Genomic DNA, 14,392 nt, shown 5'->3' on the forward strand with positions numbered 1-14,392 from the left:
AGAGAGTAGGTTAGAGTGTGTTTGTTAAAGAGTGTGTTGCTAGCACTCCTCTTCCCTAATTTGTGGATTTGCTTTTATTTATTTATTTTATTAGGTGTAAATACATGATTGGATGTTCTTAAAGATGAGGTGTTAGGTTAGAATAAGTTGAAGGAGTATAATAATGATGTCAAAGTAGAAAATTGAAGCTTAATTTTTTTCATTTTGCTCGAAGAAGTTACGGAAGTTTCATTTCATTTCATCAATTGATCCTCAATAAAGTCCACGACACCCATTTTCAGGGAAACGGAATAAAGGCTGTCAAGCTTCGATCGTTTGTTCAACAGAGCACCGTCCTAATTTGTGCTGCTCACGATAGCGCTTCCGGATTGATTGATCTTGCTGGTAAAATTTCATTTGTATAAATATTTAATGCTTTTAATTCATGTACAACATTCATAAATTTTAGTTTCTTAATTAGTATAAAGTGATCTTCAATTTTTGTAACTGTAGTATTTCAATTTTAGTCATTTTTTGAAGTGTTCTAGAAATCTCTAGAGTAGCTTACCTTTGATGTCTGTTCTGGTCCTGATCATATCCAAATTAGGTTGGGTAAACGGTAGACGAAACAGATCATTCAGAAATTGAATTAAACTTATGTTGTTCTCTTCCGAAGAGAGGGATTAGTGTGTAACAAAAGTATCCCCCATTGGTCGAATTATTCTAGTGGTCTATCCGCAACCACATTAACTTTCAGAGTAACAATGAACATCATAGGCTACAAGGCATAAGGGAATGATTCCAAATACACAATAAATATAAGAAAATCAGATGTATAATGAAGCATAAACTTTTTTGAAACATGAACCATTTGTTAACTCCAAAATAACTTTGGTGTGACTTTTGCTTCTGGTTATTGCCACCAACATCTTTTGTTGCCTGATTTCAATGTATTTGTATGTGATAGGACTCGATCTCGATTATGAATGAACATTGATCAATAAAATAAAATAGTAGAATATAGTAGTGAATAGAAATCTTATTGCTGGAAATAGCTAGAGTTCATGTGGGATCTAGCTCACAATACAAACAGAAGACTAAAATGAAAGGAAATAAGCTATAAATGATAAAGGAGGTACTTTGAGAGGCCTTAGCTCTCCTAGGGTAAAATTCACCACTCAAATCATGCATAAAAACAATGGCAGAGAACATGCTGCTATTTAATCAATTTGATCCACATCTATTTTCTCTTCCCTCGCTGAATAAGGAAACATTCCTATAAGGGAATGATTAGCTGTATCCTTTTGCCCACGTTTCCTTTTATAAAATATGTCATAACTATCAGTATGCTTCTAAGACACTTACCTGAAATACATGGCAATGATACATTATACACTGATAGAGATGTCAAGAGGACAAGACTGGGGAGCATTCTCCCGCTCCCCGACTCAGTTCTCCATATCACTCCCTGTTCCTTGTAACAGAAGATTGTTGGCTTGTGGAAATTGTTTAGATATGTATTACATTAAAAAAAAAAAAACAAGATTTTACATGTAAATTATGCGAGTTCAGAGTGTCTATTTTTCTCAACAGAAGTGAAATGACTTTATTCAAGAGTGAAAGAAAGACATGGGAAATATTGATGTACTAAAATTTTGTATCATTTAAAATCTTTCATTTTTTTTTAGAAATACAGAGGATTGGTTCTTATGTACATCAGAATCTGAACCTTGACTATCATTGGCTATCAAACAGAACTCTCAATTGGGAAATATGAATGTAAAATATTCAAAGCATAAAAGTTCATACAAGAAACAATTTCCAACATTTATAAGGGAGCTATGCCATCAATTTTCTCTGAACGATCTTAAGAAATCAACCAATAACTTTGATAAAGATCGACAAATTGGAGAATCACAATACTATATAGTGTACGAAGGTTATCTCAAACATAATGGGGAAAATGATTATCCAATAGCAGTGATGCGGATGAGAAATATAGTCGACGAATGGTTTCAGAAGGAAATTGAACTCAACTGCCAGCTTTGTCACCCGAATTTGGCATCTTTTATAGGGTTTTGTGACCAAAAAGATGAGAAAATTCTTGTGTATAAAAAAGACGACATTGTAAATGGCTCTCTCACTGATCACGTACTGTCAAGGGATATCGAATCACTGACATGGAAGAAAAGGCTTGAAATAGGCATTGGAGCTGCAAAAGGACTACACTACCTTCACACCGGAGCAAAGCGCGCGATTTTTCACCGTGACGTAAAGCCAGCCAACATTCTTTTAGATAAAAGTATGGTACCAAAACTCTGGCAACTTGGATTTTCCTTACAAGGGAAGATTTCGAACTCGAAGTCAATACCAATTGAAGTCGATTTCATTTATGGTAATTTATTTTCTTTTACCTTTAGAGTAAACACTCAAATTATTTATCCACTTTTAGATGAAATTGTTGCGTCTATCATTAGTAAGATGAAAAGTGTCGCATTTTATAAAACTTTTTTTTTAGGTTTGTCTCTTTTTAATGTGAATTTGAGTTTTTTTTTAGACTGACTTGGTGCATATAGTAATTTATTCTTCAAAATTAGTTTACAATGTCAGAAGTACCACTCTTTATTAACATTCTGCAGTATGAGGGCATGTGTTTGATTCTTCTTGACAACATTTTCATTGCGTCAATAAAAAATTTAACTATTTTAAATGTGGCACTCAATTTTTTCTTTTAGTAAGATGGATAAAACAAAGACATGTTAGTGATTAAATTTCAAGGTTTACGAAAAGGAAAAAAAAAAATGAAATATGCTATTTTTTGCTCGAACCAATTTTGACCTTACTTTTTTTTTTTTGGGTAAATAGTGTCATATCCCCTACAAAATAGGCGAGTTTTGCGTTACCCCCTGCAAAATATTTTTTTGAGATTACCCCTTACAATGTCAAGATTCCTTGCGTTACCCCCCTGGCTCAACAAGTGGGCATATGACATGGACGAATCTTGACGTGGCATGACACGTGGAAATTAATTTATTTTTAATTGCCAACTCAGTAATTATTTATTTTTTAATTAAAAAAAAATGAAAAAAACTTTTTTTTTTACGGTAACTTTTTTTTTAAAGAAATCTTTTTTTTTAAAGAAACTTTTTTTTTTAAAAAAAACTTTTTTTTAAAGAAACTTTTTTTTTTAAAAAAAACTTTTTTTTAAAGAAACATAAGAATTTTTTTTATTTAAAGAAACTTTTTTTTTTCGTTCCGTTCATATGCAGCGATTGTTCTTCGTTTTCAATTTCAATTTGGGGGTTAGGGCAAAGCGATTGTTCTTGCGTTACCATGTGATTGCAGTTTTTTTTTTGGGTTACTCTATTATTATTAGTTATTATTATTATTATTATTATTATTAGTTTTTTGGTTACTATTATTATTATTAGTTTTTTTTTCATCTTCATTTTTTTTTTGGTTACTCTATTATTAGTTATTATATATATATAAGAATTTTTTTATATATATATAATAACAACTTTTAGTAAAAAAAAAAAAAAAACTTTCTTTTAAGTAAGTTCATAAAAATATAACAACTTTTAAGTTTTTTTTTTCATTTTTTTAATTAAAAACCCACATTAATTAATGAGTTGGCAATTAAAAATAAATAAAAAATAAATTAATTTTCATGTGTCATGCCACGTCAAGATTCTTCCATGTCATATGCCCACTTGTTGAGCCAGGGGGGTAAGAATCTTGACATTGCAGGGGGTAATCTCAAAAAAATATTTTGCAGGGGGTAACGCAAAACTCGCCTATTTTGCAGGGGGTATAACACTATTTACCCTTTTTTTTTTTTTAATAACTTGGTTGCAGATAATTTCAGATGTATGTTAAGTTCGACTAAATGCTTTTGTTGACAGGTACATATGGTTTTATGGCGCCAGAGTATTACGAAACCAATACTTTCACAGATAAATGTGACGTTTACTCTTTTGGTATGGTTCTACTTAGTCTAGCATGCACAAACTACAATCTTACGATCAGGGATAAGATTGAAATGTTCCGCTTGGAGGAGGAAATTGCGTTTTTAGAAGACCATAATGAGGTTTTAGATGAGAATGTACTTACGGGAGATAACTTTTGGGACAAGTTCCTGGATGCTGAGATTATTGATCCCATTCACATGAGATTGATTGCTCTGCCGTGCTTGGAAGTGTACATGGATATCACGAAAAGATGCTTGAAATCTGATCCAAATGAAAGACCAGCAATGGGTGAAGTTGAGGTTGAACTTGAGCATGCTCTGGCTCTGCAGGAGGAGGAAGAAAAGTTTTGGAAATTGTAATGGTGTTATAACTTTTTTTCCCACAACCATTCCCATCTAATTTACCAAACAAACAAATCTCCCATTTGTTTATTGTCATTTAAAAAATCAATGCAGCATAAAATGTTTTTAATTATCTATATACTACCTCACTCTCATTCTTCAAGCTTCATGTGAAAATTATCGAGGAAAGTTTATGCAGAACAAGTGTCTCTTTTAAATTTTTCACATTTTTTTAAGGAAATGACCATGTGTTCATTTAACAATAAAATGTGTTTGTTTACTAAAAATGGCCATATTAATGGAAGTTACGTTGAGTAATTTGGTAATTGAGATACAATAAATAATAAATAATGATAGTTTATTGAAAAAAGTTGATAAATGTTGTTTTGATATTTTAAAGGGGCTTGAGAAGAAAAAGTCTTTCCGACAACGGTTGTCAGATGGCGTGTTCCGTTGAATGCCACAACGGCAGTGCAAGTGTATAGCTGAAAAAACTTCTGTTTGAGGGGGAGCATATACCCTTCAAAGAATGGATGGACTCACAGTTGAGGGGGATACTGTTGATATTTCAAGTGTGAGTTGAGTCTCACATTAGATAAAAAAAATATTGAATACTTTATAAGTGAGATGACCCATAAACCTAATGCCTTAAGATTTTGAATTAAGATATGGTGTCCAACTCACTTATGTAATTGTTGAGTGCCCAGTGTGATAATCTCGGGACCCCAATAACCAACGGATTGAATATATAGCTAAATATGAGCTGTTATTTGAGTGGTGATGTAACAATTCTCTCCTTCCTAACCATAGAGAAAACAATGCCAAACTGCGTGGAAGGAGGTGTAGAAAATTCAAGTCAACGTAGAAATTTGCAGGTTGGAAGAAGCATACTGAAATTTAATAAATTAATTCTTTCAAGTCTCAAGCCAATCACACTATTTTCTATAAACAATAAGCTTTCAAGTTACGTTCGTTCAACGGAACATTGTGCTAATTAGTATTGTTGATCTTCCAGGTAAATTTCAAATTTGTGTGTTGATTTCACTCTCCTAGATGAAATCTTTCATTTGTTTTAGGATCTCAACTTAAACTATGATGTATAAGTAGATTTGTGGTATTGAACTTCACTTGTACATGTGATATATACAAAAATTCATCAGTTTTAGCTTACAAAATGGTTTGATACTTACAATTTTGACATTGCTAAAATTTCTACCCAACTTGTTTCCCTCGTTTTCTTTCTTTTAGTTTAATTCTATGATGCATTTACAACAATCCCTTCTTCCCTAAAAGGAATTCATGTTTCATGATGCAATATGTAGGCTTGGTTGTTACTTGTTATGTACATATATGAATCTGACTGAACCTTTATTATATTCATTGGCTATGAAACAGAACTCTCGCTTGGGAAATATGTTTGTTTATTATTCAAAGCATAAGAATTCATCCAAGAAACAATATCCAACAATTATAGAAGAGCTATGTCATCAATTTTCTCTGGATGACCTTAAGAAATCAACCAATAACTTTGATGAAGATCGATTAATTGGAAGTGAATTTGAAACTAGAGATGCAAATTACGGTAAAGAGTATAGAGGTTGTCTCAAACATAATGGTGAATCTGATTATCCAATAGCGGTGAAGGTTATGAAACGCAGAGACAGGAGGGATTTAATGAAGAATATTATTGAACTCCATTGCCAACTTCATCATCCGAATTTGATATCTTTAATTGGATTTTGTGAAAACAAATATGTATCATGTCTTGTGTATGAGTACATGTGCAATGGCTCTCTCCATGATCGCTTACTTTCAAGGGATATGGAATCACTGTCATGGAAGAAAAGGCTTGAAATAAGCATTGAAGTTGCAAAAGGACTACACTACCTTCACACTGGAGCAAAGCGCCCGATTTTCAACCGTGACATCACAACTCACAACATTCTTTTAGATAGCAAAATGGTACCAAAACTCAAACTTGAAATTTCCTTACAAGGGAAGTTTTCTAAATTGAACCAAAAACCAATTCAAGTCGACGCAATTTTCGGTAATTTAATTTTTTAATATATAGAGTAAAACTCAAATTATTTATGCACTTGTGATTAAAATTCTTGTGTGTATGTACACAAATCCTACCTCAATGGGAAGAAGTCCCGAAATTGCTATGTTAGACGCAATGACTGGGGTTTGAAAATCGATCTTTCCATTTTATGTGTGAGTTTCTAGTTCTCATTTCATCTATTAAAAAAAAAAACTTCTATATCATTAGTAAGATGTGGTCTAATATTTTCATTCTTGAGTACTAATTATAAAATAAAATTTCTTAAGAACTAAAATGGTATTGTAATGATTTTGATTGATGTACTATCTACAAACATGAATGAAAGAATAGTGTTGTTTTTGTTGGTAAACAAAAAAATGGTATATGCAATGCAATTTTTTGGTTAAATAAAATCACAACTCATTCAAACAGGCCCTTAGTCTTCCTATTTTAAAAATCAATTTTGTCTCCAATTCACTTTTTTTTCTTCTTCTTTCAAATTTAGTTCTCAACTCATTTTTTAGTCATTTTTTATGATGTGGTTTATTCATTTATGATGTGTCAATCCTTATTAAGTCATATTGAATATTCTTGTCAACAAAAATATGCCTAATAAACACTATTATGCTGTAAATAAATAGTCACATCATAAAAAATAGGAGGACCAAATATAAAACTTAAAATGAAATATGCGATTTTTGGCCCAAACCAATCTTAACTTGGCTGGAGATAATTTCAGATGCATGTTAAGTTAGACTAAATGCTCTTTTGTTGACAGGTACAATCAATTACATGGCGCCTGAGTATGCCCTATATGGAACTGTCACAGATAAATCTGACGTTTACTCTTTTGGTATGGTTCTACTTGATGTAGCATGCACAAACTACAATCTTACGATCAGGGATAAGATTGAAATGTTCCGGTTGGAGGAGGAAATTGCATTTTTAGAAGACCATAATGAGGTTTTACTTTTATATGAAGATATACTTAAAGGAGATAACTTCTGGGACAAGTTCCTAGATGCTGAGATTATTGATCCCATTCTTATGAGATTGATTGCTCTGCCGTGTTTGGAAGTGTACATGGATATTGCGAAAAGATGCTTGAAATCTGATCCAAATGAAAGACCAGCAATGGGTGAAGTTGAGGTTGAACTTGAGCATGCTCTAGCACTGCAGGAGGAGGAAGAAAAGTGTTGGAAAGAGTAATGGTGTTGTAACTTTTTTAATTTCAATCTAACAATCGTCAAACACTACATTATTATTTAAAGAAAACATATGTTCACTAAGACATCCGCACACTTGTTTGCCTCACCATAATCATGTAAAATTTTCACCTCCCAATTCATAGCCTATATATTATCTTCTTGAGTAACAAATAACCAACCATTTCTTTTAGACGCCCAGAGCTAATAACATGCACAACATTCTGAGAATCAAGACATAATTCAAAACTTGAAAAAACCCAATCAACGAAAAAGACATAATCCTTCTAGCAATCAGTAAAGTTCAGCGGTAAAAACATTACAAACACCCATACTTTTAGCAAAACGTCCAAATGCACCATTCCTCTTGATTTCCTCTAATAACACTCCCACAACCGGCTGACCTTCCCTCTCCTTGCAAGGTGATGGAGCGAGCATTTAGTTTAAATTTAGTTTAATTTGTCATTAATTTTTAAAAAAATTGCCACTAACTTCTTAAACTATTTAGGGTTAATATGGTGATTTTTACCCTGTCATCTGCTTTACCCCCTCATTTTTTTTACCCTCTTGTAATAAAAAAATTCTCAGTTTCTAATCCCTAACCAAGTACATGTTGGCATACTGTACATTTTGACGACGTGACATACCTACTTGTCACTTTTTTTTTTATTTACTATTAAATTCATAAAAATTTATGGTCATACTCATATGCCAACATGTGTGGTCAGAAGTTAAAAACACTTTGAATTGAATTACAAGGAGGTAAAACAAAATTTTGTTTTTACAGAGGATAAAGTAAAACTCACTCAAACGGCAAGGAGCAAAACACCTATTAACCCAACTACTTAGCATTTCAAAGACAGAGAAATGAAATTATATATTATTCTCCCTGTCTTTTTAAGAAATATATAATAAACGAAAAACAAACGAGAAAAGTATCTACCAATCGTTAGTTGATTCAGTGGTGATTGGCGCTAAACTTGGTAGGGAGGACCACGGTTCGATTCCTCGCAACTGCGATCGGGAGGGGGCTGGAACCACTTGATGCCAGAACTGACTCCCGAACCAGATTAAACTGGTGGTAAAAAACAAAACAAAACGAGAAAAATATCTTCGACTTTTATATAATTCCTTCAATTTTTTTTTTAAAAGACAAATGAATTAACATGATTTGATGAATTTGCTTCATATTTTTATGTATCAAATACATCAACTTGACCAATTTATCTCTTATAAAAAAATTAGAGATAGTCCTGTGAGCTTAGTTCAGTTAGTAGGGACATCGCATTATATATGTAGGAGCCGGGGTTCGAACCCCGGACATCCACTTATTCACCTTTAAGGAGAAATTTCTAACTACTATACTATTAAACCAAAAGAAATTAGAGACATGCTTCAATATGTATTCAATTCTAACTAATTTATTAATTTTTATTGATATTCCAAAAAAGTGATATATTTTTATTTTTATTTTTTTACGAAATATAGTGTTTTAATTATTTTATATATTTTTTATAATATAATTATTTGTTTCTTTATTGATAATTGGCATTTACTATGTTAAATATGCTTGAATCTCATCCCCAAAAGCTAGCTCAAAAGGCGAGGCTGCCCTCACATATTTATACACTTAACCGTCCAAGAACCTAAGCAATGTGAGACTTCAAACAACCTCCAACATCACAACTAACACATTCAACACTCACCCTCACACCTAGCGTGGTCCTGGATCAAATCTCACATTGCAGTCCTTAACCCGGCTCTGATACCACTTGTTAATTACAAAGTGCAAGCCGGATCTTATTCATTATTGACAATGCCTTATATAGGCTTATTACAAACTAAGTGCTTAAGCTAGTTTCACTTGGTCAAGCCAAGTTTGCTCGAAGCCTTGCCTGACTAGGCGCGCGCTACAAAACAATACACACTGCACATTATTTCGACTAAGTACATTACATGATTATACCTAACATATTAATCCAATAAAATCGTTGCAATATGATCTCATTGGATATAACTCAGTTGATAGAGATATTCATGTAATATGTAGGGATCGGAATTCGAACCGTGATAATTATCATTATCATATAGACATCTTTTTTCCACATAAATTATGACATAGACTTTGTGTCTTGCTTTTTAATTTTTTCCGTTCAATAGCGTACATATCGGATACTATACTATATATAAAATTTAGAAGAAATTTGAATCTCACACCCTTAATAATATCCATAGCAGATACCAATTGATAAGTATCAGACAAATCATGGTATAGATAAACACAAATCAATGTTTTCCTTCCACTTAATATTCATATTAAATGCATATGTAAATATATCAATATTTAATAAGGAAATATGGAAAGTTAATTTTTTTTTTCAAAAAAAACCAAACGAAAAGTTGCCTAAAATGTATATTCAGTTGGGAGGAGAAATAATTCACTTAGTGTGTCGACAAATTTTTCGACCGAGATTAGTCAATAAAAAAATTGTATTCTCCTATTTATTTTTACACTTTTTCTTAATTTATACAAAAATGGTCAAATGAGTCTCTTAGTTTTTTGTGGTTTTATTTTTCTTGTTTTTTATCATTATTATTATAATCACACTTTATATGGATATAGTGAAAAACCTTTGTCAACTATGACAAAAATCTTTGTGTTGTAACGGTTTTGCCTATAACTTGGCTTAAAAGGTGCCAGAATATACCCAAATGACAAAAGTCACATATCATATGAATATATATTACTTTGTTTTCTCAGTCAAAACAAAAAATAAATACACCATTCATTATTCTATAAATTATATATATTATCTTTGGTTAATTCCTTTTCTTTCATATCATTGTCCACATGGCTTCTCCTTTGTTCTTGCTTATGTTAATTCTTCCATTTGTTTACAACGTTGCTGCTGATTGTTCTAATGGAAGTTGCAAGGTATGTATGTCTACACTTTACAACATTATCAAGTTAATTAATTGTTGTTATCATTTATTAATTGGTTTCAAATTACTAATTTTTTTATTTATTAGCTCCTTGATGAGTGCAATTCTAATGAAGATTGTGGAGCTGGACTCTACTGTTTCTCATGTACTGGATTTTCAGGACAAAGGTGTGTGAGATCATCTGTTACAGATCAATTCAAGCTCATTGTAAGATTCCTTATCTCTATAATTATTACTTTTTGGAATTTTGCATAGTTTTCTCAGAAAATTTTAATACACACAAACTCAAAAGATTGTTTAGTATCCAACAATTACAACTATGGTTGTTGACCAAAATGGATTTCATGTACCAATCGTTCGATCCGAAATGAACGATTGAAATTGAAAATGTGTGTGAAATTGGTCAAATTGCACAGCATAAGAGTTTAGCATCCAACAATTACAACCATGGTTGTTGACCGAAATGGATTTTATATATAAACCGTCTGATCAGAAATGAATGACTGAAATTTAAAATGTGTGAACAATTGTCAATTTAGATCCGATTATTGACACTTATTGAATCACTTTTTATTGGTGAGTTGCATTTTTCTTGTTTGGTTTTGGTAGGCTAGAAACTATTCTATACCATTTCACATTATCTAAGTAATAATCCCATATTTTATAGATCTAAATTGTGTGTAGCACCAACTCTATATAAATCTTAAACTCGATTTTTTAATTTTTTTTTTTTTTTGAAAAGTTTGATTTTGATGGACAACAGAGATGGTTGTGACAACATGCATTCACATTACACATAATCCAAATTCATGTTTGGTGGGGCAAATACAACAAATTTTCTTTTGAAGTGAAAATAACCAGAAATTTTAGTAATGTTTATCTTGATAATTTGCTAATTGATTCAATATTTATAATTTTGGGACAGAATAATTCTCTACCATTCAACAAATATGCATTTTTGACAACACATAATGCATTTTCAATTGAAGGGGAGCCATCTCACACGGGTGTGCCTCGAGTTACCGCAATCAACCAAGAAGACAATATCACCCAACAACTAAATGTATGTTGTTTAATACTTATTTAATTACTCTCCATAATAAAATATAAACAATATGACTCTAAAAAGTCAAATGTATGCGTTCAAAATTCTGACTAAATACATTTGACTTTTAGACGCGTCTTACTTATATTTTATTACATATATGGGAATGTTCGTTAATTTTCAATTTGTAAGATGCTTATAGACAATGTCAATTTAACTCAATTTTGTTTCAACAATGGTTAATTTGTAGAATGGAGTTCGGGCACTAATGTTAGATACATATGATTTTGATGGAGATATTTGGTTATGTCATTCCTTTGGAGGCAAATGTCATGAGTTCACCGCATTTGTATGTAAAAAAATCATCTACATATATAATTTTTGTTTGCCTTTCATTTTTTATTTCGTCTATTTTTTTTCTAAAATGAGGGTGTTGATTTCTCATTAACTATATATGGTGCAGCTGACTATAGTTTGTTAGATTAAAACACACATTTTTTTAATCTAACAGTTTTTAGTCGAAATGCACCATAAAACTAATTGTAAAAGATATATGTCGAAATGGAAAAAGATTTGAAATTTTTAAATTTCAATCACTAACTCTATGTTTTTTTAGGAACCAGCTATTGACACATTGAAGGAAATTGAAGCATTTTTATCAGCAAATCCAAACGAAATTATCACAATTATCTTGGAAGATTATGTTGATACCCCAAATGGTTTGACAAATGTCTTCACCCAAGCTGGTCTTAAGAAGTATTGGTTTCCATTGGCTAGCATGCCAAAAAATGGTGGAAATTGGCCTCTAGTGAGTGATATGGTTGCCAAAAACCAAAGATTAGTAGTGTTCACTTCTAAAAGATCTAAGGAACAAAGTGAAGGCATTGCTTATCAATGGAACTACATGGTTGAAAATCAGTGTAAGTAAACACCATCAATCAAATCTCTTAATATATGTAACCATCTATTCTATTTTTATTTACTATTAATTCATGAATGTATCTTTTTAGTTAATTTGGTCCACTTTTTAGCTAATCAGTTTGTTCAATGAAATTACTAGCTAATAAATGAAAGATTCAAAGACGTTTTTGTAATTTTATAATACATTTAGAAATAACAATGAGACCCCGTGAGCATCACTCAGTTGGTAGGAACATTGCACGTAAAATGCAGGGATTGGAGTTCGAACCCTGATACTCCCACTATTTTAGTTTAAAAAGTGAAATTCTAGCCACTAAATTACTTTACCAAAATAAATAAATAACAATGAGATTGTCTAACACATTTAGCGATAAAAGTAGTTGCTTACATGTTTTTCGCCAACACATTTTATACCGTGTTATATATAGTTACACAATACACTCAATGTAATGGTTCAACGGTTAAACCTTGAATCAGTTTTACTACGATTAGGTTATTTTATCTTTGCTGTTTCAATTGCAATTTTGTTTTACTTTGAACGGTTTAAAGGAGTTGAATCATGATGTACAAATCTTGTCAGTTTGATGTCCGGTTTGGTTTTTATAACATTTGTTACAAGGATTTCATGATTAGTAATTTCATTCTAATTAACACAATAATTTTTCTATAATTTTCTTTGCCATAATGTAGATGGAGATGGTGGAATGAAAGATGGAAATTGTCCAAACAGGGCAGAATCACCTCCTCTTAATGATTCAAGCAAATCACTAGTGTTGGTAAACTATTTTAGGTCATTTCCAATAAAACAACTCTCATGTGAAGATAATTCTGGTGGACTCATTAACATGTTGCACACTTGTTATGGTGCATCTGGTAACCGTTGGGCTAATTTTGTTGCTGTTGATTTTTACAAGGTTCATTTAATCAAATTTTATCATTTATTCCTTATATAATAATTTATTCAAAATCATTATATTCTTATACTTTTTGGGGTTTTTATGCAGAGGAGTGAGGGAGGAGGGTCATTTCAGGCAACAGACTTTCTCAATGGAAAACTATTGTGTGGATGTGATGATGTTCATACATGTGTGGTAAGGAAATTATAACTTAACTCTAAGAAAGAAAAAAAAATTCGAATTTGAATTCTTTACATTTGACTTTCATAAATTTGGACTTGCACAAGTGTATATTCTTTACATTTGGCTTTCATAAATTTCTTCAGAAACTGAATATTGTATATATATGTCACTTATGTTTAGTATTTAACTACTAATATTTTTATGTTGATTATTTAATTTCAGCCTGGATCAACTTCAAAAACTTGCACATCACCATAAAAAAATATACTGACAACGGCAACAACCAACTGGAAATAATTCAGATGTTAGAGACTTTCAATGATTGAGATATGAAAGCATTAAAGCATTATTATTCTTTACCATTGTATTATGTCCTCATGGTTGTGACACATTAAATTAATTCCAATATTACCAAAATATAAAGATATCAGAAAATTAAATTTGAATGATATATTTGTGTCGAAAAGAAAAGTTTGAATGAAGATTTATTTAATTTGAATTGAAAAGTATTGAGATCTATCATGTGTTCGATCATTTGAGTTTTCAGAATATTTGCAAGTGAAACAACATAACCATTTCAATTGGGCTGACCCAAATATTTGGGCCTTCTAGATTGACGCCACATATGGGAATATTTTCCGATTTTTCTCTTCCCCACCCCCCTTCATGACTCTTTCCCCCCCCCAATTTCCAGTTTTGCCCTTAAATAAAAATTTTGGAATGCTTTTTCTGAAGTTTTTTTTAGTTCAAATTCAGAAAACATGTTATGAAGTTTTTTTTTTCAAGGCAAGAAAATTCGAAATATGCGTACCGAAATTTTTATTAAAGAGCAAAAACGAAAATTCTGGGTAAGAAAAGAGACATTGG

The 14,392-nt window shown here is 31.5% G+C and overlaps 3 protein-coding genes across 8 annotated transcripts; all 3 read left to right on the plus strand.

Annotated features, from left to right (window-relative positions):
* The first annotated feature begins 113 nt into the window (after positions 1–113).
* On the plus strand, positions 114–4,489 carry LOC123890491 (receptor-like protein kinase ANXUR2). Of its 3 annotated transcripts, none has more exons than XM_045940107.1 (3): positions 114–384; positions 1,735–2,374; positions 3,885–4,489. In XM_045940107.1, exons 2-3 carry the CDS (start codon positions 1,753–1,755, stop codon positions 4,307–4,309), a joined length of 1,047 nt encoding a protein of 348 aa, XP_045796063.1. In that variant the 5' UTR covers positions 114–384; positions 1,735–1,752; the 3' UTR covers positions 4,310–4,489. The 3 variants fall into 3 exon arrangements, with proteins under 3 accessions (XP_045796063.1, XP_045796062.1, XP_045796061.1); XM_045940106.1 differs by having other exon boundaries at positions 1,668–2,374; positions 3,885–4,429; XM_045940105.1 differs by having other exon boundaries at positions 114–2,374; positions 3,885–4,429.
* Positions 4,490–5,050: 561 nt separating this feature from the next.
* On the plus strand, positions 5,051–7,623 carry LOC123890490 (receptor-like protein kinase ANXUR2). Of its 2 annotated transcripts, none has more exons than XM_045940103.1 (3): positions 5,051–5,271; positions 5,897–6,338; positions 7,111–7,623. In XM_045940103.1, exons 1-3 carry the CDS (start codon positions 5,110–5,112, stop codon positions 7,539–7,541), a joined length of 1,035 nt encoding a protein of 344 aa, XP_045796059.1. In that variant the 5' UTR covers positions 5,051–5,109; the 3' UTR covers positions 7,542–7,623. The 2 variants fall into 2 exon arrangements, with proteins under 2 accessions (XP_045796059.1, XP_045796060.1); XM_045940104.1 differs by having other exon boundaries at positions 5,052–5,306; positions 5,687–6,338.
* Positions 7,624–10,167: 2,544 nt separating this feature from the next.
* Positions 10,168–13,974, plus strand: LOC123893003 (PI-PLC X domain-containing protein At5g67130-like). 3 transcript variants are annotated; one of them, XM_045942917.1, is made up of 8 exons: positions 10,168–10,472; positions 10,568–10,687; positions 11,406–11,543; positions 11,776–11,874; positions 12,142–12,445; positions 13,137–13,236; positions 13,451–13,537; positions 13,748–13,974. In XM_045942917.1, the coding sequence occupies exons 1-8, from the start codon at positions 10,389–10,391 to the stop codon at positions 13,794–13,796; spliced, it is 981 nt and encodes a 326-aa protein (XP_045798873.1). In that variant the 5' UTR covers positions 10,168–10,388; the 3' UTR covers positions 13,797–13,974. The 3 variants fall into 3 exon arrangements, with proteins under 3 accessions (XP_045798873.1, XP_045798872.1, XP_045798874.1); XM_045942916.1 differs by having other exon boundaries at positions 10,170–10,472; positions 13,137–13,360; XM_045942918.1 differs by having other exon boundaries at positions 10,170–10,472; positions 11,470–11,543; positions 13,137–13,360.
* The last annotated feature ends 418 nt before the right edge of the window (positions 13,975–14,392 follow it).

The sequence above is a fragment of the Trifolium pratense genome, linkage group LG6, assembly GCF_020283565.1.
Source record: "Trifolium pratense cultivar HEN17-A07 linkage group LG6, ARS_RC_1.1, whole genome shotgun sequence".
NCBI lineage: Eukaryota > Viridiplantae > Streptophyta > Magnoliopsida > Fabales > Fabaceae > Trifolium > Trifolium pratense.